We start from the raw sequence: 27,902 nt of genomic DNA on the forward strand, positions 1-27,902 counted from the left end.
GTAACACACACTGTAACACACACTAACACACCCTGTAACACACCCTGTAACACCCCCTGTAACACACCCTAACACACACTGTAACACACACTAACACACACTGTAACACACACTAACACACACTGTAACACACCCTGTAACACACCCTGTAACACACCCTGTAACACACCCTGTAACACACCCTGTAACACACCCTGTAACACACACTAACACACCCTGTAACACACCCTGTAACACACCCTGTAACACACACTAACACACACTGTAACACACTGTAACACACTGTAACATACACTGTAACACACACTGTAACACACACTAACACACACTAACACACACTGTAACACACACTAACACACTAACACACACTGCAACACACTGTAACACACCCTGTAACACACACTGTAACACACACTAACACACACTAACACACCCTTTAACACACACTGCAACACACACTGTAACACACACTAACACACCCTGTAACACACACTAACACACACTAACACACCCTTTAACACACACTGCAACACACACTAACACACACTGTAACACACACACACACCCCCTGTAACACACACACACACACCATAACTAACATACCCTGTAACACACCCTGTGACACACACTAACACACACTAACACACACTAACACACCCTGTAACACACACTAACACACCCTGTAACACACCCTGTAACACACTAAAACACACACTGTAACACAAACTAACACACACTGTAACACAAACTAACACACCCTAACACACACTAACACACCCTGTAACACACACTGTAACACACACTAACACACACTAACACAAACTAACACACCCTGTAACACACACTAACACACCCTGTAACACACCCTGTAACACACACTAACACAAACTAACACACCCTGTAACACACCCTGTAACACACTACAACACACACTGTAACACAAACTAACACACACTGTAACACACACTAACACACCCTGTAACACACACTAACACACCCTGTAACACACACTAACACACACTAACACAAACTAACACACACTAACATACCCTGTAACACACACTGTAACACACACTAACACAAACTAACACACACTAACACAAACTAACACACTAACACACCCTGTAACACACATTGTAACACACACTAACACACCCTGTAACACACATTGTAACACACACTAACACACCCTGTAACACACCCTGTAACATACACTGTAACACACACTAACACACACTTTAACACACACTAACACACACTAACACACACTGTAACACACACTGTAACACACCCTTTAACACACACTGTAACACACACTGTAACACACACTGTAACACACACTGTAACACACACTAACACACACTAACACACACTGTAACACACACTAACACACACTAACACACACTGTAACACACACTAACACACACTAACACACAAACACACACTGTTACACACACTGCAACACACACTGCAACACACACTGCAACACACACTGCAACACACACTGTAACACACACTGTAACACACACTGTAACACACACTAACACACCCTTTAACACACACTGTAACACACACTGTAACACACACTAACACACACTGCAACACACACTGCAACACACCCTGCAACACACACTGTAACACACACTGTAACACACACCCTGTAACACACACCCTGTAACACACACCCTGTAACACACACCCTGTAACACACACTGTAACACACACTGCAACACACTGCAACACACTGCAACACACTGCAACACACTGCAACACACACTGTAACACACACTAACACACACTGTAACACCCCCCCTGTAACACCCCCCCTGTAACACACACTAACACACACTAACACACCCTGTAACACCCCCTGTAACACACCCTAACACACACTGTAACACACACTAACACACCCTGTAACACACCCTGTAACACACCCTGTAACACACCCTGTAACACACACTAACACACCCTGTAACACACCCTGTAACACACCCTGTAACACACCCTGTAACACACCCTAACACACCCTGTAACACACCCTGTAACACACACTGTAACACACACTGTAACACACACTGTAACACACACTGTAACACACACTGTAACACACACTAACACACCCTGTAACACACCCTGTAACACACCCTGTAACACCCCCTGTAACACACACTAACACACACTGTAACACACACACTAACATACCCTGTAACACACCCTGTAACACACCCTGTAACACACCCTGTAACACACCCTGTAACACACACTAACACACACTGTAACACACACTAACACACACTGTAACACACACTGTAACACACCCTGTAACACACACTAACACACACTGTAACACACACTAACACACACTGTAACACACCCTGTAACCCACCCTGTAACACACACTAACACACACTGTAACACACACTAACACACACTGTAACACACACTGTAACACACCCTGTAACACACACTAACACACACTGTAACACACACTAATACACACTGTAACACACACTGTAACACACACTGTAACACACACTAACACACACTGTAACACACACTAACACACACTGTAACACACACTGTAACACACCCTGTAACACACACTGTAACACACACTAACACACACTGTAACACACACTGTAACACACCCTGTAACACACACTAACACACACTGTAACACACACTAACACACACTGTAACACACACTGTAACACACCCTGTAACACACACTAACACACACTAACACACCCTTTAACACACACTGTAACACACACTGTAACACACACTAACACACCCTTTAACACACACTGTAACACACACTGTAACACACACTAACACACACTGCAACACACACTGCAACACACCCTGCAACACACACTGTAACACACACTGTAACACACACCCTGTAACACACACCCTGTAACACACACCCTGTAACACACACCCTGTAACACACACTGTAACACACACTGCAACACACTGCAACACACTGCAACACACACTGTAACACACACTAACACACACTGTAACACCCCCCCTGTAACACCCCCCCTGTAACACACACTAACACACACTAACACACCCTGTAACACCCCCTGTAACACACCCTAACACACACTGTAACACACACTAACACACCCTGTAACACACCCTGTAACACACCCTGTAACACACCCTGTAACACACACTAACACACCCTGTAACACACCCTGTAACACACCCTGTAACACACCCTAACACACACTGTAACACACACTGTAACACACACTGTAACACACACTGTAACACACACTGTAACACACACTGTAACACACACTAACACACCCTGTAACACACCCTGTAACACACCCTGTAACACACCCTGTAACACCCCCTGTAACACACACTAACACACACTGTAACACACACACACTAACATACCCTGTAACACACCCTGTAACACACCCTGTAACACACCCTGTAACACACCCTGTAACACACCCTGTAACACACACTAACACACACTGTAACACACACTAACACACACTGTAACACACACTGTAACACACCCTGTAACACACACTAACACACACTGTAACACACACTAACACACACTGTAACACACCCTGTAACACACCCTGTAACACACACTAACACACACTGTAACACACACTAACACACACTGTAACACACACTGTAACACACCCTGTAACACACACTGTAACACACACTAATACACACTGTAACACACACTGTAACACACACTAACACACACTGTAACACACACTAACACACACTGTAACACACACTGTAACACACCCTGTAACACACACTGTAACACACACTAACACACACCCTGTAACACACACTAACACACACTGTAACACACACTAACACACACTGTAACACACACTGTAACACACCCTGTAACACACACTAACACACACTGTAACACACACTAACACACACTGTAACACACACTAACACACACTGTAACACACACTGTAACACACCCTGTAACACACACTAACACACACAGTAACACAAAGGTACTTAAACGTACTTTGGTGCAGTCGTGGTATCATATAAAGGTACTTTCTTGCAGTAGTAGTATTTAAACGTACTTTCGTGCTGTTGTGGTCACTCTGATCCGTCTCTGTCCAGACGAATGCTGATACTGAGTCACAAACTGGACAGCTCCTCGTCCGCCCTGAGGGATCGGAGCGTTGTGCTGGAGGTCAGAGGGGCAGAGGTCACACAGATTATCACAATTAAATGAATCACAATTTTATTTGACACAATTATAACTTCAGTCCAAAGATGTGGTTTTGACACGAGACGCTCCAAAGACAAACGATTAGATCAACGTTAGCATTAACGCTAGTGTTAGCATTAACGCTAGTGTTAGCATTAATGCTAGTGTTAGCATTAACGCTAGTGTTATTGTTAGCATTAGTGTTATTGTTAGCATTAGTGTTAATGTTAGCGTTAGCATTAGCTTCAGTGTTAATAGTCCCAGCTCAGTGGAGGAAATAATAAAATAATAATCATAATCTATGTTTATTGTTCTACACAAACATGAAATCTTTACATCATAAATCTAACCCAACTTTTGGCTTCACAGTTTGAATAAAACTGTTGTAATTGTGTGTGTGTCACATTGTGCGTGTATGTTTGTGTCACATTGTGTGTGTGTGTCACATTGTGTGTGTGTGTCACATTGTGTGTGTGTGTCACATTGTGCGTGTATGTTTGTGTCACATAGTGTGTGTGTGTCACATTGTGTGTGTGTGTGTCACATTGTGTGTGTATGTTTGTGTCACAGTGTGTGTGTGTCTCAGTGTGTGTGTGTGTGTGTCACATTGTGTGTGTGTGTGTTTGTGTCACATTGTGTGTGTGTGTGTGTGTGTCACATTGTGTGTGTGTGTGTGTGTGTCACATTGTGTGTGTGTGTGTGTCACATTGTGTGTGTGTGTGTGTCACATTGTGTGTGTGTGTGTGTGTGTGTCACATTGTGTGTGTGTGTGTGTCACATTGTGTGTGTGTGTGTGTGTGTCACATTGTGTGTGTGTGTGTGTGTGTCACATTGTGTGTGTCACATTGTGTGTGTGTGTGTGTCACATTGTGTGTGTGTGTGTGTGTGTCACATTGTGTGTGTGTGTGTCACATTGTGTGTGTGTGTGTGTCACATTGTGTGAGTGTGTGTCACATTGTGTGTGTGTGTGTGTGTCACATTGTGTGTGTGTGTTTGTGTCACATTGTGTGTGTGTGTGTGTGTCTCAGTGTGTGTGTGTGTCTCAGTGTGTCACATTGTGTGTGTGTGTGTGTGTGTCTCAGTGTGTGTGTGTGTGTCACATTGTGTGTGTGTGTGTCACATTGTGTGTGTGTGTGTGTGTGTGTGTCTCAGTGTGTGTGTGTGTGTGTCACATTGTGTGTGTGTGTCACATTGTGTGTGTGTCTCAGTGTGTGTGTGTGTGTGTGTGTCACATTGTGTGTGTGTGTGTGTGTGTGTCACATTGTGTGAGTGTGTGTCACATTGTGTGTGTGTGTTTGTGTCACATTGTGTGTGTGTGTTTGTGTCACATTGTGTGTGTGTGTGTGTGTGTGTCACATTGTGTGTGTGTCACATTGTGTGTGTGTGTGTCTCAGTGTGTGTGTGTGTGTCACATTGTGTGTGTGTGTGTCACATTGTGTGTGTGTGAGTGTGTCAGTGTGTGTGGTGCAGCCTGTAATGCCTCATTTGTCCAGCAGGAGGTGGACCAGAGTCATGTTGTGAACACAGAGCTTTGTCGTGGTTCGCGCTGTCATGGTCTCAGCAGGAGACTGACAGCATCGCCATGGAAACAGCAAACAGGTGATTACAAGCAATTACACAGGCCACGCCCCCACACACTTACCTGCCACAAACCAGGACTAAAGCAGGTCTAAAGCAGGACTAAAGCAGGACTAAAGCAGGACTAAAGCAGGTCTAAAGCAGGTCTAAACCAGGACCAGGACCAGGACCAGGACCAGGACCAGGACCAGGACCAGGACCAGGACCAGGACGCCTTGTGTGCTGGGGCAGAGGTGTGTCTGACCCTCAGGATGAACTGTTCGGGCCCCCTGGAGCCGCCTCAGGGCCCCTCAGAGCCCTGGGGCCCCTGGGGGCCCTGCAGGGCCCTGTTCTCTGGTCTGCTGGCTCTGCTCCTGCTCCCGGCAGCAGTGGGGAACCTGAGCCTGCTCTTGACGCTGTTGTGGAGCCGAGAGCCAGACCTCAGGGATCCTCAGGAGCGCAGGACCTCGGGGCCCTCCAGGGGCCCCTGCTCCTGCTTCACCCTGAGCCTGAGCCTGTCACACCTGTCCCTGAGTCTGAGCCTTTTGCCTTCAGCCGTTTATTACAGCGCTGCAGGAGTCACAGACCTACACCAGGAGAACGTCTGGTGAGATGTTTTATTCCTCCTCTCTCCTCCTGGTGCTCTTCTCTCCTCCTGGTGCTCTTCTCTCCTCCTGGTGCTCCTCTCTCCTCCTGGTGCTCTTCTCTCCTCCTGGGGCTCCTCTCCTCCTGGTGCTCTTCTCCTCCTCCTCCTCAGGTGTCAGGTGTCAGGCTTCTTGCTGGTGCTCCTCTTCACCTCCTCTCTCCTCCTCCTCAGGTGTCAGGCTTCTTGCTGGTGCTCCTCTTCACCTCCTCCTCAGGTGTCAGGCTTCTTGCTGGTGCTCCTCTTCACCTCCTCCTCAGGTGTCAGGTGTCAGGCTTCTTGCTGGTGCTCCTCTTCACCTCCTCCTCAGGTGTCAGGTGTCAGGCTTCTTGCTGGTGCTCCTCTTCACCTCCTCTCTCCTCCTCCTCAGGTGTCAGGCTTCTTGCTGGTGCTCCTCTTCACCTCCTCTCTCCTCCTCCTCAGGTGTCAGGCTTCTTGCTGGTGCTCCTCTTCACCTCCTCAGGTGTCAGGCTTCTTGCTGGTGCTCCTCTTCACCTCCTCTCCTCCTCCTCTTCACCTCCTCTCTCCTCCTCCTCAGGTGTCAGGCTTCTTGCTGGTGCTCCTCTTCACCTCCTCTCTCCTCCTCCTCAGGTGTCAGGCTTCTTGCTGGTGCTCCTCTTCACCTCCTCCTCAGGTGTCAGGCTTCTTGCTGGTGCTCCTCTTCACCTCCTCTCTCCTCCTCCTCTTCACCTCCTCTCTCCTCCTCCTCAGGTGTCAGGCTTCTTGCTGGTGCTCCTCTTCACCTCCTCTCTCCTCCTCCTCAGGTGTCAGGCTTCTTGCTGGTGCTCCTCTTCACCTCCTCTCTCCTCCTCCTCTTCACCTCCTCTCTCCTCCTCCTCAGGTGTCAGGCTTCTTGCTGGTGCTCCTCTTCACCTCCTCTCTCCTCCTCCTCCTCAGGTGTCAGGTGTCAGGCTTCTTGCTGGTGCTCCTCTTCACCTCCTCTCTCCTCCTCCTCAGGTGTCAGGCTTCTTGCTGGTGCTCCTCTTCACCTCCTCTCTCCTCCTCCTCAGGTGTCAGGCTTCTTGCTGGTGCTCCTCTTCACCTCCTCTCTCCTCCTCCTCAGGTGTCAGGCTTCTTGCTGGTGCTCCTCTTCACCTCCTCTCTCCTCCTCCTCTTCACCTCCTCTCTCCTCCTCCTCAGGTGTCAGGCTTCTTGCTGGTGCTCCTCTTCACCTCCTCTCTCCTCCTCCTCCTCAGGTGTCAGGTGTCAGGCTTCTTGCTGGTGCTCCTCTTCACCTCCTCTCTCCTCCTCCTCAGGTGTCAGGCTTCTTGCTGGTGCTCCTCTTCACCTCCTCTCTCCTCCTCCTCCTCAGGTGTCAGGTGTCAGGCTTCTTGCTGGTGCTCCTCTTCACCTCCTCTCTCCTCCTCCTCAGGTGTCAGGTGTCAGGCTTCTTGCTGGTGCTCCTCTTCACCTCCTCTCTTCACGCTCGCATGTGGGCGTCGCTGGCTCAGTTCTGGCAGATAAGACACGCCCTCAGGAACAGTCGCGTGTGGACTTCCTTCAGGATCCGTGTTCTGGTTCTTCTTCTGTGGATCTACAGCGCGGCTCATGCCTCACTTCCTGTTCTGGGCGTGGGGAAGTACAGGTACAGATGGAGCGCTCTCATTGGCTGCTCCATAGATTTATAAATATGAGAAAAAAGTTGTAATTTCCTTTGGGAATTTTACTTTTTAAATTGAAAGCAAACATTAAACTGTGTCTGGAAAACACACTTTTGTGAACAAAGAATCCCAATGTTTTCACTTCGTCATGTTTAGTCTTTTAGTCTGAGGAGCCAGAACAGCAGCGGGGACCGTGCGTCTCCCTGGTGAGCTCCTTCATGTTTCATCTGGACTTTCAAAGACTCAATGTCAATCTGCCAATGTCGACCGAGAACTCAAGATATTTATCCTATTGTGTGGTTTAGAAGATTAGAAGAAAAAAAAAAAAAATATATATATATATATATATATATATATATATATATATATATATATATGGTATAAACGTGTTAAATGTTTCTATTATATTTCAGGTATAGTTCTGCTCGCGCCCTCTGCGGCCTCAGCCTGGTTGACGCCGACGCGGTTTCCAGGGCAACATCGTTGTGGTGGTTGAGCGTTTCCATGGCGATGCCACTGACGCTCACGTGTGCGCTCCAGGGTTACGTGGCACATGTGGCTCGACGACAGGCGCGACGAGGAACCTTCAGGTGCAACGAGACGCACTGTTTCTACGTCCCAGCACCTGCCTACGAGAGGAGCTCACGGGCCCTCCTGCTGGCCACAGGTGGGACTGCAACCACTGAGGGGGACCGCAACCACTGAGGGGGGCCGCAACCACTGAGGGGGGCCGCAAATACTGAGGGGACCGCAACCACTGAGGGGGACCGCAACCACTGAGGGGGACCGCAACCACTGAGGGGGACCGCAACCACTGAGGGGGACCGCAACCACTGAGGGGAGCCGCAAATACTGAGGGGACCGCAACCACTGAGGGGGGCCGCAACCACTGAGGGGGGCCGCAACCACTGAGGGGGGCCGCAACCACTGAGGGGGGCCGCAACCACTGAGGGGGGCCGCAACCACTGAGGGGGACCGCAACCACTGAGGGGGGCCGCAACCACTGAGGGGGGCCGCAACCACTGAGGGGGGCCGCAACCACTAACCAGACTGAGGGAGGATCATAACCAGACTGAGGGAGGATCATAACCAGACTGAGGGGGGATCATAACCAGACTGAGGGGGGATCATAACCAGACTGAGGGGGGGGATCATAACCAGACTGAGGGGGACCAGGACTAGCAGGATCATAACCGGTCTGTTTGGGACTCGGGGCTGGAGTTGACTCAGTGGCAGTCGTGTTTGTCTTTCATTAAACTGGAGGAGTTTATGTGACATGTTTACTTTGGGTGCGCGGTGGGACCAATATCACATGATCTCAGTCTGCATGTTCTCCCCGTGTTACCGTGGGTTCTCCCCGTGGGTTCTCCCCGTGGGTTCTCCCCGTGGGTTCTCCCCGTGGGTTCTCCCCGTGGGTTCTCCCCGTGTTACCGTGGGTTCTCCCCGTGTTACCGTGGGTTCTCCCCGTGGGTTCTCCCCGTGGGTTCTCCCCGTGTTACCGTGGGTTCTCCCCGTGGGTTCTCCCCATGGGTTCTCCCCGTGTTACCGTGGGTTCTCCCCGTGGGTTCTCCCCGTGTTACCGTGGGTTCTCCCCGTGGGTTCTCCCCGTGGGTTCTCCCCGTGGGTTCTCCCCGTGTTACCGTGGGTTCTCCCCGGTGAGTGAATGTGAGAGTTGGCCACTGTCCAGGGTGAACCCCGCCTAAAGCCCATAGTCACTGGGCAGTAGAAAATGGATGGATACTTTGCTTATGTCAGATTTATTTCATGTTTATGTTTCAAATCTCAGGTTCTCAAACTGTGGTCCTGTTGATCATGTGTCTGCTTGAGCTTCTCAGACACTTGTGTTCTACTTCTACAGTATATAATGACCTCTGACCTCTGAAGATGTTTGACCACTAAAACTGGACCTTATGAGGTCATCTTAACTTAGTAGTTGGTCATTTCTTTTACAGATTAATTTTCAGTTAAACCATATTAGATCTGTGTCAGGCCCGGCCTGACCCCGACCTGACCCCGGCCCCAGCCTGACCTCAGCCTGACCCCGACCTGACCCCAGCCTCAGCCTGACCCCGACCTGACCCCAGCCTGACCCCGGCCTGACCCCAGCCTCAGCCTGACCCCGACCTGACCCCAGCCTCAGCCTGACCCCGGCCTGACCCCAGCCTCAGCCTGACCCCGGCCTGACCCCAGCCTCAGCCTGACCCCGGCCTGACCCCAGCCTCAGCCTGACCCCGGCCTGACCCCAGCCTCAGCCTGACCCCGGCCTGACCCCAGCCTCAGCCTGACCCCGGCCTGACCCCAGCCTCAGCCTGACCCCGGCCTGACCCCAGCCTCAGCCTGACCCCGACCTGACCCCAGCCTCAGCCTGACCCCAGCCTCAGCCTAACCCCGGCCTGACCCCAGCCTCAGCCTTTCCCCGGCCTGACCCCAGCCTCAGCCTTTCCCCGACCTGACCCCAGCCTCAGCCTGACCCCGACCTGACCCCAGCCTCAGCCTGACCCCGACCTGACCCCAGCCTCAGCCTGACCCCGACCTGACCCCAGCCTCAGCCTGACCCCGGCCTGACCCCAGCCTCAGCCTGACCCCGACCTGACCCCAGCCTCAGCCTAACCCCGGCCTGACCCCAGCCTCAGCCTTTCCCCGGCCTGACCCCAGCCTCAGCCTTTCCCCGACCTGACCCCAGCCTCAGCCTGACCCCGACCTGACCCCAGCCTCAGCCTGACCCCGACCTGACCCCAGCCTCAGCCTGACCCCGGCCTGACCCCAGCCTCAGCCTGACCCCGACCTGACCCCAGCCTCAGCCTGACCCCGACCTGACCCCAGCCTCAGCCTAACCCCGGCCTGACCCCAGCCTCAGCCTTTCCCCGGCCTGACCCCAGCCTCAGCCTTTCCCCGACCTGACCCCAGCCTCAGCCTGACCCCGACCTGACCCCAGCCTCAGCCTGACCCCGACCTGACCCCAGCCTCAGCCTGACCCCGACCTGACCCCAGCCTCAGCCTGACCCCGACCTAACCCCAGCCTCAGCCTGACCCCGACCTGACCCCAGCCTCAGCCTGACCCCGACCTGACCCCAGCCTCAGCCTGACCCCGGCCTGACCCCAGCCTCAGCCTGACCCCGACCTGACCCCAGCCTCAGCCTGACCCCGGCCTGACCCCAGCCTCAGCCTGACCCCGACCTGACCCCAGCCTCAGCCTGACCCCGACCTGACCCCAGCCTCAGCCTGACCCCGGCCTGACCCCAGCCTCAGCCTGACCCCGGCCTGACCCCAGCCTCAGCCTGACCCCGACCTGACCCCAGCCTCAGCCTGACCCCGGCCTGACCCCAGCCTCAGCCTGACCCCGGCCTGACCCCAGCCTCAGCCTGACCCCGGCCTGACCCCAGCCTCAGCCTGACCCCGACCTGACCCCAGCCTCAGCCTGACCCCGGCCTGACCCCAGCCTCAGCCTGACCCCGACCTGACCCCAGCCTCAGCCTGACCCCGACCTGACCCCAGCCTCAGCCTGACCCCGACCTGACCCCAGCCTCAGCCTGACCCCGGCCTGACCCCAGCCTCAGCCTGACCCCGGCCTGACCCCAGCCTCAGCCTGACCCCAGCCTCAGCCTAACCCCGGCCTGACCCCAGCCTCAGCCTTTCCCCGACCTGACCCCAGCCTCAGCCTAACCCCGGCCTGACCCCAGCCTCAGCCTTTCCCCGGCCTGACCCCAGCCTCAGCCTTTCCCCGACCTGACCCCAGCCTCAGCCTGACCCCGACCTGACCCCAGCCTCAGCCTGACCCCGACCTGACCCCAGCCTCAGCCTGACCCCGGCCTGACCCCAGCCTCAGCCTGACCCCGACCTAACCCCAGCCTCAGCCTGACCCCGACCTGACCCCAGCCTCAGCCTAACCCCGGCCTGACCCCAGCCTCAGCCTTTCCCCGGCCTGACCCCAGCCTCAGCCTTTCCCCGACCTGACCCCAGCCTCAGCCTGACCCCGACCTGACCCCAGCCTCAGCCTGACCCCAGCCTCAGCCTGACCCCAGCCTCAGCCTGACCCCGGCCTGACCCCAGCCTCAGCCTGACCCCGACCTAACCCCAGCCTCAGCCTGACCCCGACCTGACCCCAGCCTCAGCCTGACCCCGACCTGACCCCAGCCTCAGCCTGACCCCGGCCTGACCACAGCCTCAGCCTGACCCCGACCTGACCCCAGCCTCAGCCTGACCCCGGCTTGACCCCAGCCTCAGCCTGACCCCGACCTGACCCCAGCCTCAGCCTGACCCCGACCTGACCCCAGCCTCAGCCTGACCCCGGCCTGACCCCAGCCTCAGCCTGACCCCGGCCTGACCCCAGCCTCAGCCTTTCCCCGACCTGACCCCAGCCTCAGCCTGACCCCGGCCTGACCCCAGCCTCAGCCTGACCCCGGCCTGACCCCAGCCTCAGCCTGACCCCGACCTGACCCCAGCCTCAGCCTGACCCCGACCTGACCCCAGCCTCAGCCTGACCCCGGCCTGACCCCAGCCTCAGCCTGACCCCGACCTGACCCCAGCCTCAGCCTTTCCCCGACCTGACCCCAGCCTCAGCCTGACCCCGACCTGACCCCAGCCTCAGCCTGACCCCGGCCTGACCCCAGCCTCAGCTTGACCCCAGCGTGACCCCGGCCTGCTCCCTCTCAGGTTCTCTGCTGCTCTGTTGGACCCCGTTCCTCTCAGTGTCTCTGTATGAGGGCCTCAGTCTGGTTGTGGTCCCGGTCTGGCTCTCCCGGGGCTCCATGTTCCTGGTCCTGAGCAGCTGCGCCGTGAGTCCTGGAGTCACCTGCCTGACCCAGAGGTAAGCCCCGCCCCCTGGCCCCGCCAAGAGAGGGACATTCAGCAGAATGGCTCCTTTGCTGTCCCACAGAAATACTAATCATCTAAACAAAGGACTCAAGCGTCCAAAGACACGCCCTTCTGGACATTACATGTCTTTAGTAAAAGTGCAGATAGAGGAGTAAAAATACTCAAGTATAAGAGAAGTAAAAGTATTTATAACTATTAAAGAATGAAATGTTGAGATCTTGATTCAAAATGTTTCAAGCCTTAAAGACTTTGAGTCGGGCGTGGCCGTGAATGTAAAATGTATTGTACTCAAGTACTTTTACTTTGTTTATCCAGTCACAGCAAAGGGCACTACATATCCCATGATCCTTTGCTCTGATGTTTTTCAGCCGATATCGAGTGACGGGGCGTGTCATCATGTCCCGCCTCCTTCAGCTCTGCTCACGCCCAAGCTCCGCCTCTGTGCCCGACTCAGCCAATCAGATCTCCACCACCAGGACGTCGCTTCCTGGAGCTCTGAACGCCGCTTCGTGATTGGCAGTGCTTTTTGTGTCTCTACAGTTCACTCAGCAGGGGGCAGCACTGAGCCCTGCATATGTGCTCTGCTCTACCACTGAGCCACATGCAGGAGCAGACGGCAGGAGCAGACGACAGGGGGCAGCACTGAGCCAAATGCAGGAGCAGACGGCAGGAGCAGACGACAGGGGGCAGCACTGAGCCACATGCAGGAGCAGACGGCAGGAGCAGACGGCAGGGGGCAGCACTGAGCCACATGCAGGAGCAGACGGCAGGAGCAGACGGCAGGGGGCAGCACTGAGCCACATGCAGGAGCAGACGGCAGGAGCAGACGACAGGGGGCAGCACTGAGCCACATGCAGGAGCAGACGGCAGGAGCAGACGACAGGGGGCAGCACTGAGCCACATGCAGGAGCAGACGGCAGGAGCAGACGACAGGGGGCAGCACTGAGCCACATGCAGGAGCAGACGGCAGGAGCAGACGACAGGGGGCAGCACTGAGCCACATGCAGGAGCAGACGGCAGGAGCAGACGACAGGGGGCAGCACTGAGCCACATGCAGGAGCAGACGGCAGGAGCAGACGACAGGGGGCAGCACTGAGCCACATGCAGGAGCAGACGGCAGGAGCAGACGACAGGGGGCAGCACTGAGCCACATGCAGGAGCAGACGGCAGGAGCAGACGACAGGGGGCAGCACTGAGCCAAATGCAGGAGCAGACGGCAGGAACAGACGACAGGGGGCAGCGCTGAGCCACATGCAGGAGCAGACGGCAGGAGCAGACGACAGGGGGCAGCACTGAGCCACATGCAGGAGCAGACGGCAGGAGCAGACGACAGGAGCAGACGACAGGGGGCAGCACTGAGCCACATGCAGGAGCAGACGACAGGGGGCAGCACTGAGCCACATGCAGGAGCAGACGGCAGGAGCAGACGACAGGGGGCAGCACTGAGCCACATGCAGGAGCAGACGGCAGGAGCAGACGGCAGGGGGCAGCACTGAGCCACATGCAGGAGCAGACGGCAGGAGCAGACGACAGGAGCAGACGGCAGGGGGCAGCACTGAGCCACATGCAGGAGCAGACGGCAGGAGCAGACGACAGGGGGCAGCACTGAGCCACATGCAGGAGCAGACGGCAGGAGCAGACGACAGGAGCAGACGACAGGGGGCAGCACTGAGCCACATGCAGGAGCAGACGGCAGGAGCAGACGACAGGGGGCAGCACTGAGCCACATGCAGGAGCAGACGGCAGGAGCAGACGACAGGGGGCAGCACTGAGCCACATGCAGGAGCAGACGGCAGGAGCAGACGGCAGGGGGCAGCACTGAGCCACATGCAGGAGCAGACGGCAGGAGCAGACGGCAGGGGGCAGCACTGAGCCACATGCAGGAGCAGACGGCAGGAGCAGACGACAGGGGGCAGCACTGAGCCACATGCAGGAGCAGACGGCAGGAGCAGACGACAGGGGGAAGCACTGAGCCACATGCAGGAGCAGACGGCAGGAGCAGACGACAGGGGGCAGCACTGAGCCACATGCAGGAGCAGACGGCAGGAGCAGACGACAGGGGGCAGCACTGAGCCACATGCAGGAGCAGACGGCAGGAGCAGACGACAGGGGGCAGCACTGAGCCACATGCAGGAGCAGACGGCAGGAGCAGACGACAGGGGGCAGCACTGAGCCACATGCAGGAGCAGACGGCAGGAGCAGACGACAGGGGGCAGCACTGAGCCACATGCAGGAGCAGACGGCAGGAGCAGACGACAGGAGCAGACGACAGGGGGCAGCACTGAGCCACATACAGGAGCAGACGGCAGGAGCAGACGACAGGGGGCAGCACTGAGCCACATGCAGGAGCAGACGGCAGGAGCAGACGACAGGGGGCAGCACTGAGCCACATGCAGGAGCAGACGGCAGGAGCAGACGGCAGGGGGCAGCACTGAGCCACATGCAGGAGCAGACGGCAGGAGCAGACGACAGGAGCAGACGGCAGGGGGCAGCACTGAGCCACATGCAGGAGCAGACGGCAGGAGCAGACGACAGGGGGCAGCACTGAGCCACATGCAGGAGCAGACGGCAGGAGCAGACGACAGGGGGCAGCACTGAGCCACATGCAGGAGCAGACGGCAGGAGCAGACGACAGGGGGCAGCACTGAGCCACATGCAGGAGCAGACGGCAGGAGCAGACGGCAGGGGGCAGCACTGAGCCACATGCAGGAGCAGACGGCAGGAGCAGACGACAGGGGGCAGCACTGAGCCACATGCAGGAGCAGACGGCAGGAGCAGACGACAGGGGGCAGCACTGAGCCACATGCAGGAGCAGACGGCAGGAGCAGACGACAGGGGGCAGCACTGAGCCACATGCAGGAGCAGACGGCAGGAGCAGACGACAGGGGGCAGCACTGAGCCACATGCAGGAGCAGACGGCAGGAGCAGACGACAGGGGGCAGCACTGAGCCACATGCAGGAGCAGACGGCAGGAGCAGACGACAGGGGGCAGCACTGAGCCACATGCAGGAGCAGACGGCAGGAGCAGACGACAGGAGCAGACGACAGGGGGCAGCACTGAGCCACATGCAGGAGCAGACGGCAGGAGCAGACGACAGGGGGCAGCACTGAGCCACATGCAGGAGCAGACGGCAGGAGCAGACGACAGGGGGCAGCACTGAGCCACATGCAGGAGCAGACGGCAGGAGCAGACGACAGGGGGCAGCACTGAGCCACATGCAGGAGCAGACGGCAGGAGCAGACGACAGGGGGCAGCACTGAGCCACATGCAGGAGCAGACGGCAGGAGCAGACGACAGGGGGCAGCACTGAGCCACATGCAGGAGCAGACGGCAGGAGCAGACGACAGGGGGCAGCACTGAGCCACATGCAGGAGCAGACGGCAGGAGCAGACGACAGGGGGCAGCACTGAGCCACATGCAGGAGCAGACGGCAGGAGCAGACGACAGGGGGCAGCACTGAGCCACATGCAGGAGCAGACGGCAGGAGCAGACGACAGGAGCAGACGACAGGGGGCAGCACTGAGCCACATGCAGGAGCAGACGGCAGGAGCAGACGACAGGGGGCAGCACTGAGCCACATGCAGGAGCAGACGGCAGGAGCAGACGACAGGGGGCAGCACTGAGCCACATGCAGGAGCAGACGGCAGGAGCAGACGACAGGGGGCAGCACTGAGCCACATGCAGGAGCAGACGGCAGGAGCAGACGACAGGGGGCAGCACTGAGCCACATGCAGGAGCAGACGGCAGGAACAGACGACAGGGGGCAGCGCTGAGCCACATGCAGGAGCAGACGGCAGGAACAGACGACAGGGGGCAGCGCTGAGCCACATGCAGGAGCAGACGGCAGGAACAGACGACAGGGGGCAGCGCTGAGCCACATGCAGGAGCAGACGGCAGGAGCAGACGACAGGGGGCAGCACTGAGCCACATGCAGGAGCAGACGGCAGGAGCAGACGACAGGGGGCAGCGCTGAGCCACATGCAGGAGCAGACGGCAGGAGCAGACGACAGGGGGCAGCACTGAGCCAAATGTTTTGTCAATATCATAATTTTGTCGACCAAAACTAAATAAAAAATGTCCCAAATGTAAAACTGACTAAAAGTACGAGCGAAATATTAATATTTTGTCAATAGTGAAAATGAAATAAATAAATGAGTTCCACTGAAGTCATAAGTTATAAATACAACATGTTTGAGCTGGAAAAATGTCACATAAAGAAACACAATCGCGGCACATGTCAGTCAAATCAAAAGCTGTCAATCAAGTCTTTGACGGTGGCGAATAAGCAGCTTTAGAGCATTTGTGTCTTTATTTGTCTCTTTTTGCTGTTGTTGACGTCTCCTGCTCTTTATTTTACTGCTTTTATATATTTCAATATTTGAAAAAATTCAAATTTTGAGACAAAAGTCAGAGTTTTGTCTTAATTTAGTACAATATAATATATATAATAAAGTATTCTAAAGTCACAGTTTGTACTTTAAAGTATTCTAAAGTCTCAGTTTGTACTTTAAAGTCACTGTTTGTACTTTAAAGTACTCTAAAGTCTCAGTTTGTACTTTAAAGTATTCTAAAGTCTCAGTTTGTACTTTAAAGTCACAGTTTGTACTTTAAAGTACTCTAAAGTCTCAGTTTGTACTTTAAAGTCACAGTTTGTACTTTAAAGTACTCTAAAGTCTCAGTTTGTACTTTAAAGTATTCTAAAGTCACAGTTTGTACTTTAAAGTACTCTAAAGTCACAGTTTGTACTCTAAAGTACTCTAAAGTCTCAGTTTGTACTCTAAAGTACTCTAAAGTCACAGTTTGTACTCTAAAGTACTCTAAAGTCACAGTTTGTACTCTAAAGTCACAGTTTGTACTTTAAAGTACTCTAAAGTCACAGTTTGTACTCTAAAGTAAAGTCACAGTTTGTACTTTAAAGTATTCTAAAGTCACAGTTTGTACTCTAAAGTACTCTAAAGTCACAGTTTGTACTCTAAAGTAAAGTCACAGTTTGTACTTTAAAGTATTCTAAAGTCACAGTTTGTACTCTAAAGTACTCTAAAGTCACAGTTTGTACTCTAAAGTACTCTAAAGTCACAGTTTGTACTTTAAAGTACTCTAAAGTCTCAGTTTGTACTTTAAAGTCACAGTTTGTACTCTAAAGTACTCTAAAGTCACAGTTTGTACTTTAAAGTATTCTAAAGTCACAGTTTGTACTCTAAAGTCTCAGTTTGTACTTTAAAGTCACAGTTTGTACTCTAAAGTACTTTAAAGTCTCAGTTTGTACTTTAAAGTCACAGTTTGTACTCTAAAGTACTTTAAAGTCACAGTTTGTACTCTAAAGTCTCAGTTTGTACTTTAAAGTCACAGTTTGTACTCTAAAGTACTCTAAAGTCTCAGTTTGTACTTTAAAGTCACAGTTTGTACTTTAAAGTACTCTAAAGTCTCAGTTTGTACTTTAAAGTACTTTAAAGTCACAGTTTGTACTTTAAAGTCACAGTTTGTACTTTAAAGTACTCTAAAGTCACAGTTTGTACTCTAAAGTACTCTAAAGTCACAGTTTGTACTCTAAAGTACTCTAAAGTCTCAGTTTGTACTTTAAAGTCACAGTTTGTACTTTAAAGTACTCTAAAGTCACAGTTTGTACTTTAAAGTACTCTAAAGTCACAGTTTGTACTCTAAAGTAAAGTCACAGTTTGTACTTTAAAGTATTCTAAAGTCACAGTTTGTACTCTAAAGTACTCTAAAGTCACAGTTTGTACTCTAAAGTACTCTAAAGTCACAGTTTGTACTCTAAAGTACTCTAAAGTCACAGTTTGTACTCTAAAGTAAAGTCACAGTTTGTACTTTAAAGTATTCTAAAGTCACAGTTTGTACTCTAAAGTACTCTAAAGTCACAGTTTGTACTCTAAAGTACTCTAAAGTCACAGTTTGTACTTTAAAGTACTCTAAAGTCACAGTTTGTACTTTAAAGTATTCTAAAGTCACAGTTTGTACTCTAAAGTCTCAGTTTGTACTTTAAAGTCACAGTTTGTACTCTAAAGTACTCTAAAGTCACAGTTTGTACTCTAAAGTCACAGTTTGTACTTTAAAGTACTCTAAAGTCACAGTTTGTACTTTAAAGTACTCTAAAGTCACAGTTTGTACTCTAAAGTAAAGTCACAGTTTGTACTTTAAAGTATTCTAAAGTCACAGTTTGTACTCTTAAGTACTCTAAAGTCACAGTTTGTACTCTAAAGTACTCTAAAGTTACAGTTTGTACTCTAAAGTAAAGTCACAGTTTGTACTTTAAAGTATTCTAAAGTCACAGTTTGTACTCTAAAGTACTCTAAAGTCACAGTTTGTACTCTAAAGTACTCTAAAGTCACAGTTTGTACTTTAAAGTCACAGTTTGTACTCTAAAGTACTCTAAAGTCACAGTTTGTACTTTAAAGTATTCTAAAGTCACAGTTTGTACTCTAAAGTACTCTAAAGTCACAGTTTGTACTCTAAAGTACTCTAAAGTCTCAGTTTGTACTTTAAAGTCACAGTTTGTACTCTAAAGTACTCTAAAGTCACAGTTTGTACTTTAAAGTATTCTAAAGTCACAGTTTGTACTCTAAAGTCTCAGTTTGTACTTTAAAGTCACAGTTTGTACTCTAAAGTACTTTAAAGTCTCAGTTTGTACTTTAAAGTCACAGTTTGTACTCTAAAGTACTTTAAAGTCACAGTTTGTACTTTAAAGTCTCAGTTTGTACGCTAAAGTACTCTAAAGTCTCAGTTTGTACTTTAAAGTCACAGTTTGTACTTTAAAGTACTCTAAAGTCTCAGTTTGTACTTTAAAGTACTTTAAAGTCACAGTTTGTACTCTAAAGTCACAGTTTGTACTTTAAAGTCACAGTTTGTACTTTAAAGTACTCTAAAGTCACAGTTTGTACTCTAAAGTACTCTAAAGTCACAGTTTGTACTCTAAAGTACTCTAAAGTCTCAGTTTGTACTTTAAAGTCACAGTTTGTACTTTAAAGTACTCTAAAGTCACAGTTTGTACTTTAAAGTACTCTAAAGTCACAGTTTGTACTCTAAAGTAAAGTCACAGTTTGTACTTTAAAGTATTCTAAAGTCACAGTTTGTACTCCAAAGTACTCTAAAGTCACAGTTTGTACTCTAAAGTACTCTAAAGTCACAGTTTGTACTCTAAAGTACTCTAAAGTCACAGTTTGTACTTTAAAGTATTCTAAAGTCACAGTTTGTACTCTAAAGTCTCAGTTTGTACTTTAAAGTCACAGTTTGTACTCTAAAGTACTCTAAAGTCACAGTTTGTACTCTAAAGTCTCAGTTTGTACTCTAAAGTACTCTAAAGTCACAGTTTGTACTCTAAAGTACTCTAAAGTCACAGTTTGTACTCTAAAGTACTCTAAAGTCACAGTTTGTACTTTAAAGTATTCTAAAGTCACAGTTTGTACTTTAAAGTCACAGTTTGTACTTTAAAGTCACAGTTTGTACTCTAAAGTCTCAGTTTGTACTTTAAAGTCACAGTTTGTACTCTAAAGTACTCTAAAGTCACAGTTTGTACTCTAAAGACTCAGTTTGTACTCTAAAGTCTCAGTACCTGGTTGACCACCTCGAGGTAAAGGGCCAGAGTGGTGCTGGTGTCCAGACCACACACTTTCCACTGAGACGTGCCTCCACTGCCGATCTCCTGCAACACACACACACACGTTAGACTGAGGTCAGAGGTCAAAGGTCAGCACGTTCTGAAGGTCACACTCACGTTCTCTGAGACACAGGGGCCTTTGGCGTTGAGCGACACACAAGGGCCGATGGCTCCAGACACTTTCACCTCTCGAGACGTCTGACAACAAGACTTTTATTATGTAACAAGGACAAGGACCTGGACCTGGACAGGGACCTGGACAGGGACCTGGACAGGGACCTGGACAGGGACCTGGACCTGGACCTGGACAGGGACCTGGACAGGGACCTGGACCTGGACAGGGACCTGGACAGGGACCTGGACAGGGACCTGGACCGGGACCTGGACAGGGACCTGGACAGGGACCTGGACAGGGACCTGGACCTGGACCTGGACAGGGACCTGGACAGGGACCTGGACAGGGACCTGGACAGGGACCTGGACAGGGACCTGGACCGGGACCTGGACAGGGACCTGGACCTGGACCTGGTCTTGTACCTTGACCTCCAGCGTGGCTCCAAAGGCCATCTTGAAACAGCCTTGAACGTCTTTGGTGAAAACTCTTTGAAACGTTTGTTTAAAGAGCGACGTGTTGAAGGAGTCGGCCATGACCATGTGACCCCTGAAGAGACACACACATGAGAGCAAGAACACACACACACACACACACACGAGAGCAAGAACACACACACACACTCAGTCGGTCCCTCTTCTGCCTGAAGAGTGGGTCCAGCTCCAGTCTCCTCGTGTCCGTCTGTGAGAGTGGGATCTCTCCTTCACTGGAACTCCTCCAGGTTTCTACGCTTTTTTCCCAAAGAGGTTTTTTTGTAGTTTTTCCTGGCCGAGAAGGAGAGTCTAAGGACAGAGGACCCTGGGACATCGTCCCTCGCCACCACAGACATTGTCTGACTCCATCGCCACCACAGACATTGTCTGACTCCATCGCCACCACAGACATTGTTGATTCATTTCTCCCTGTGGCCCTCAGAGGCAACTGTTGTTGTGATTTTGGGCCTTACAAAAATAAATTGATTTGATTTGTCACACACACACACACACACACACACACACAAGACCAAGAACACACACACACACACACACCCGGTGTGGTTTGGGCAGCACTTCATCTCCAACAGTCCAGTCTGGTCCAGAGCGCAGGCGTAAATGTCCAGGATGTGACCATTGGTCGCCGCTCGACTCGCCAATGACTCATAATGCTGCAAGAACCAGAGAGAGGGGTCAGGCGGGGCTGAGCCCGGTCTCCCCTCATATAAAGAGGGGTGCCCGGTCTCCCCTCATATAAAGAGGGGTGCCCGGTCTCCCCTCATATAAAGAGGGGTGCCCGGTCTCCCCTCATATAAAGAGGGGTGCCCGGTCTCCCCTCATATAAAGAGGGGTGCCCGGTCTCCCCTCATATAAAGAGGGGTGCCCGGTCTCCCCTCATATAAAGAGGGGTGCCCGGTCTCCCCTCATATAAAGAGGGGTGCCCGGTCTCCCCTCATATAAAGAGGGGTGCCCGGTCTCCCCTCATATAAAGAGGGGTCAGGCGGGGCTGAGCCCGGTCTCCCCTCATATAAAGAGGGGTCAGGCGGGGCTGAGCCCGGTCTCCCCTCATATAAAGAGGGGTCAGGCGGGGCTGAGCCCGGTCTCCCCTCATATAAAGAGGGGTCAGGCGGGGCTGAGCCCGGTCTCCCCTCATATAAAGAGGGGTCAGGCGGGGCTGTGCCCGGTCTCCCATCGTCTTTGCTTTGGCCCAATTTATTAGACAATTAAAAACAATTCACGGTGTTATAATTGATGGAACGGAACACAGCTGCAGATGATGTTCAGGCCCGGTTCAGACTGTACCTTGGTGGCCTTCTTGAGGAACTTGGCTGCATCCTTCTCGATGTCGTGCCAGGATCGTATCGGGGTCTTCAGCTCGTCTCCTACGACCATCCCGGGCCCCTGAGTCGCTGGGCCCCCGAGAAACGTCATGATGCGGGCCCCGGTGTTCGGGAACGTGCACTAAGGGGCGACACAGAGCAGTTATACACACAACTGTGCGCTAATGTTAGTATTGTAACACATTTCAATATTTGTCTTTTTGGTTCATTTCATGAACGAACTTGATCCAATGACAAAAAGTTTATTGAACCTCTAAATATTATATTACAAATTACTTCTGCTTTTAGTAATTTTTGATATATTATTTATTTTTTTATTAAAGGTGGTATGGACGATTTTTTTCAGCAAATTTTTTATCATATTTCCTCGTGTCGTGGATAAATCATTTGTCCTGCCATGTGTCAATCATAAAACGCACCTGTCGCTCACCTGCAGCCGCGTCAGGCTCGTCCCTACGTTTCCGCGTGCCTAAGCGCATGGATCTATCATAATATAGTTCCCTCAGTGTACGGGGCAAAATGAAGACTGAGAAAGACAGTTGGAGCTGACGCAGAAGTGGACAGAAATCTACGGGAGACGAGAGATGTGATGCGATCTGTTGCGCTAATAAACAAACGCACGTGTGTGTTGTATCGGTCCACATGGGGGAGTGGCATGAGCACGGGGGAGTGGCATGTGCACGGGGGAGTGGCATGAGCACGGGGGAGTGGCATGAGAACGGGGGAGTGGCATGTGCACGGGGGAGTGGCATGAGCACGGGGGAGTGGCATGTGCACGGGGGAGTGGCATGTGCACGGGGGAGTGGCATGAGCACGGGGGAGTGGCATGAGCACGGGGGAGTGGCATGTGCACGGGGGAGTGGCATGAGCACGGGGGAGTGGCATGTGCACGGGGGAGTGGCATGAGCACGGGGGAGTGGCATGAGCACGGGGGAGTGGCATGTGCACGGGGGAGTGGCATGAGCACGGGGGAGTGGCATGAGCACGGGGGAGTGGCATGAGCACGGGGGAGTGGCATGCGCACTTCCGCCTGCGTTCTGAAATCGCCGAAAAATCGTCCATACCGCCTTTAATATTAATAAATCGTGTCTGAAATAGTAGGTTTGAAAAACATTCTGAAACATAATGAGATAAAACTGGAATTTCATCATTTAGGAAAAATATGTTAAAAAAAAAATATTTTTTTAGGTTTTGGTGACTTTATGTGTCATTTAGTTTTTCTCTTCTTATTGTATTAAATTGATGTGTGAAAGTGTGAAAAATAATATTCCTAAAAATGACACGGCAGCAGCAGCAGCAGCAGCAGCAGCAGCAGCGTGAGTTTAAAGTAATGCTTGATGTTCTACGGCAGTCGTCAGGGTTGGGACATGGTTCAGGTGCATTGTGGGTAATGTGGTCACCTCCAGCAACCCCACAGCGATGCTCATGGCCACGCCCAGACTCCTCAGAGGCCTCTTCCCCTGAGTCACAGGCCACGGGTCACGCTGCAGCTCCCCCAACAGGTCAGTCAGGTTCATGTCCACCTTCTGCACCGGCTGAAGGAACCTAAGGGAGAAACCTCAAACTAGCCCTCTGCTGTGTTAGCGTGCGTCCCTTAGGTGGCACTGTGTTAGCGTGCGTCCCTTAGGTGGCACTGTGTTAGCATGCGTCCCTTAGGTGGCACTGTGTTAGCGTGCGTCCCTTAGGTGGCGTTGTGTTAGCGTGCGCCCCTTAGGTGGCGTTGTGTTAGCGTGCGTCCCTTAGGTGGCTCTGTGTTAGCGTGCGTCCCTTAGGTGGCGTTGTGTTAGCGTGCGTCCCTTAGGTGGCGTTGTGTTAGCGTGCGTCCCTTAGGTGGCTCTGTGTTAGCGTGCGTCCCTTAGGTGGCGTTGTGTTAGCGTGTGTCCCTTAGGTTGGCTCTGTGTTAGCGTGCGTCCCTTAGGTGGCGTTGTTAGCGTGCGTCCCTTAGGTTGGCTCTGTGTTAGCGTGCGTCCCTTAGGTGGCGTTGTTAGCGTGCGTCCCTTAGGTTGGCTCTGTGTTAGCGTGCGTCCCTTAGGTGGCCTTGTGTTAGCGTGTGTCCCTTAGGTGGCGTTGTGTTAGCGTGCGTCCCTTAGGTTTGCTCTGTGTTAGCGTGCGTCACTTAGGTGGCGTCCCTTAGGTGGAGGCGTCCCTTAGGTGGCCCTTAGGTACCTGTTGCAGGCGGGCGTGGGTGTCTGGGGCGCTCGGCCTTGGGGCGCTGCAGGTTTGGTCAAACCCAACATTTCCTGAAAACAGAAAAAGAGGCGGAGTCTTAAAAACATTTATGTTTTACAACGACAATAAGTGAGTTTCTGATTTGAATTAGAAATATGAAGACACTATTTCTGCCCAATCGGATCAATGCTGAACTGAACAGCCTCTTTCAGCATCAACAGCTGGTTCTGTAGATGTTTCCCTCAAAACAACGTAGTCTTTGTTGATAACTGGAGTGCGTTTTGGGGAAAGCCCGGGCTCATACGCAGGGATGGCATCCATCCGACTTCGGAGGGTACATCCCTATTAGTTCAGAGTTTGACCGATAGTCTTAGTCGTGTTAAGTGACCATCTAGGGATGAGCCCCGGGCGCAGAGCAGCAGTGTAAGACGCTCCTCTGTCGCTGAACTCCTGCCCGCTCTGTCACATGTGAAGTGTTCAGATTCAAGACAGATAGAGACTGTGTGTGTCCCTCGTGTCCCTCGTGTCCCTCGTACAAATAATGCCAAAAAGTCACATCTCAGAAAAACTATTTCAGGCTCAGACCAAATAACTTAAGGAAAATAACAATCACAAATGACACAAATAAACAAATGAATAAACACATAAAATGTGGACGGCTAAACATTAGAGCAATTTCCTCCAAATCGCTCTTAGTTAATGAATTAATTAGTGACTATAACATAGATCTTCAGCTCCAACTGAAACGTGGCTTCAACAAGACGACTACGTCAGACTAAATGAGTCCACCCCACCCACCCATGTTAACCCCACCCACCCATGTTAACCCCACCCACCCATGTTAACCCCACCCACCCATGTAAACCCCACCCACCCATGTAAACCCCGCCCACCCATGTAAACCCCGCCCACCCATGTAAACCCCGCCCACCCATGTAAACCCCGCCCACCCATGTAAACCCTGCCCACCCATGTAAACCCCACCCATGTTAACTTTCAGACTGCCAGGAGCACAGGCCGAGGTGGTGGTGTGGCAGTGACCTCACACTCAAACCTACTCATGAGCCCTAAAACTAACAATACATGTCACTTATTTAAAGCCTTATGTGTCGATCACATGTCCAAATATGAAAAACCAAAAAGGAGTTTTGTTCATAGTTATCTACCGACCTCCTGGTCCCTATTCAGAGTTTTTAACAGAGTTTTCTGACTTTATATCAAACTTAGTGTTAGCCTGGGATAAAATAGTTATAGTTGGAGACTTTAATATCCACGTGAACATGAGTGATGACTCTCTCAGTAATGCCTTCAGCGCCTTGTTAGACAGCATTGGTTTCACTCAGAATGTAAATAAACCGACTCACACTCACAAGAACACTCTGGATCTTGTCCTAACGTATGGAACAGAGATTAGTGACCTCATTGTCCTCCCTCAAAACCCTATATTGTCAGATCATTTCCTAATTACCTTTCAGTTTATTCTTAAAGATCATCCAGTCCCACAAAATAAAGTTATAATGAAAAGGACAATATCTGAAAAATCTATCTCAAAATTCAAAGAAATAATAGAGCCAATATTCAGTGACACGTCATGTGATCATGTCATGTGATCATGTCATGTGATCATGTCATGTGATCATGTCATGTGATGTCATGTGATCATGTCATGTGATCATGTCATGTGATCACATGTCATGTCACGTGATCGCGTCATGTGATCATGAAAACTACAGGGATTATTTCGTCGCTCTCACAGAAGAATCTTTAAAAGCAGGAAAAGTTGCTCCTGTCCTGTCAGCAGCTCTGAGTGAGGCCCAAACCAGATATTATTCACATGTAATAGAAGTCAGAGATAAGTCAGAGATAAATGAGATAAAATGACTCCCACTATTAGCCCTGAACCAGCTCAAGCTGTAAATCTAACGTCTCATATAAATCCAACTGTAAATTTAGAATTTAGGTTCAGCTGTTGATCAAGAGAGAACTTCAGCCATTATGTCCTCTAAAAGCTCCACTTGTGTCCTAGACCCCATTCCAAGCTCCTCAAAGACATTCTCCCCCTAATTATAGACCCTATTCTTAATATAATAAATACTTCAGTAGAAAGTGTTTATGTTCCACGTCCTTCAAGATGTAGGTGTCAGAGGCCCCGCCCTCAGAGGCCCCGCCCTCAGCTGGTTTACATCCTATTTATCTGATATGTACCAGTTTGTTCATGTAAACCAGAGCTCCTCCCCTTGTTCTACAGTAACTTACGGTGTGCCTCAGGGGTCAGTACTCGGTCCAATTCGGTTTACTCTTTACATGCTGCCGTTAGGTCACATGATCAGGTCACATGATCAGGTCACATGATCAGGTCACATGGCATTAACTTCCACTGCTCTGCAGACGACACTCAGCTGTATTTATCAATGAACCTGATCAGAGCGATCAAGTTCAGACTTAGTTCTTGTGTGAAGGTGATAAAAACCTGGAGGACACTTAACTACCTGCTTCTTAACCCTGAAAAAACCGAGGTCATTGTGCTGGAGGTCATTGTACTGGAGGTCATTGTGCTGGAGGTCATTGTACTGGAGGTCATTGTACTGGAGGTCATTGTACTGGAGGTCATTGTGCTGGAGGTCATTGTACTGGAGGTCATTGTGCTGGAGGTCATTGTACTGGAGGTCATTGTGCTGGTCCTAAACATGTACGAGACGCTCTATCTGAGCAGATAGTCTCACTGAAGCCTCCAGTTCTACTGTAAGAAACCTCAGAGTCTTATTGGACCAGGAGCTCTCATTTAAAGCTCATATAAATCAAGCTTGTAAAACAGACTCTTTCATCTGTGTAAAAAAGATCAAATCAGAAGAATCCGGCCTAAAAGTGAAGCTGAAAAACGTCTCCTGCATTTGTAACGACTAGATTCTCCTGTAACTCCTGCTCACAGCAGGTCCTAAAAGTTCCATAAAAAGCTTTAACTGGTTCAAAATGCAGCAGCAAGATTACTAACAGCAACTAAAAGAAGAGAGCACATTACGCCGGTGCTGGAGTCTCTTCACTGGCTCCTGTCCAGTTTAGAATCACATTTAAACTCCTCCTCCTGATTTACAAAGCCATAAATGGCATGGCCCCTCCCACCTCAAAGATGCTATAGAACCATATCATCCAAACAGAGCTCTTCGCTCTCAGAATGCCGGCCTTCTGGTAGTGCCAAGAGTCTCTAAAAGTACAGTAGGAGGTAGAGCGTTTAGCTCCCAAGCTCCTGTGTTATGGAATCAGCTCCCGACCCATGTTAAATATGCTGACACAGTCTCTTCATTTAGGTCCAGGCTTAAAACGTTCCTCTTCGAAATCACTTAT

At 51.2% G+C, this 27,902-nt stretch overlaps 1 protein-coding gene across 2 annotated transcripts in view; it reads right to left on the bottom strand.

Moving 5' to 3' along the window:
• Positions 1-27,902, bottom strand: part of LOC140380209 (protein transport protein Sec23A) — an 81,317-nt gene that overhangs the window by 42,179 nt on the left and 11,236 nt on the right. For both annotated transcript variants that reach the window (XM_072464373.1, XM_072464374.1), the window contains exons 6-13: positions 24,558-24,631; positions 23,792-23,936; positions 22,354-22,512; positions 21,607-21,722; positions 21,004-21,127; positions 20,584-20,664; positions 20,422-20,511; positions 4,107-4,213 (exon numbers count right to left, since the gene is read on the bottom strand). In XM_072464373.1, the coding sequence (XP_072320474.1) occupies positions 4,107-4,213; positions 20,422-20,511; positions 20,584-20,664; positions 21,004-21,127; positions 21,607-21,722; positions 22,354-22,512; positions 23,792-23,936; positions 24,558-24,631 (896 nt within the window). The remainder of the gene's footprint in view (positions 1-4,106; positions 4,214-20,421; positions 20,512-20,583; positions 20,665-21,003; positions 21,128-21,606; positions 21,723-22,353; positions 22,513-23,791; positions 23,937-24,557; positions 24,632-27,902) is intronic.

This window comes from Eucyclogobius newberryi, unplaced genomic scaffold (genome assembly GCF_026437365.1).
Source record: "Eucyclogobius newberryi isolate DKJ021-1_F unplaced genomic scaffold, fEucNew1.0.hap1 SCAF_45, whole genome shotgun sequence".
Taxonomy (NCBI): domain Eukaryota; kingdom Metazoa; phylum Chordata; class Actinopteri; order Gobiiformes; family Gobiidae; genus Eucyclogobius; species Eucyclogobius newberryi.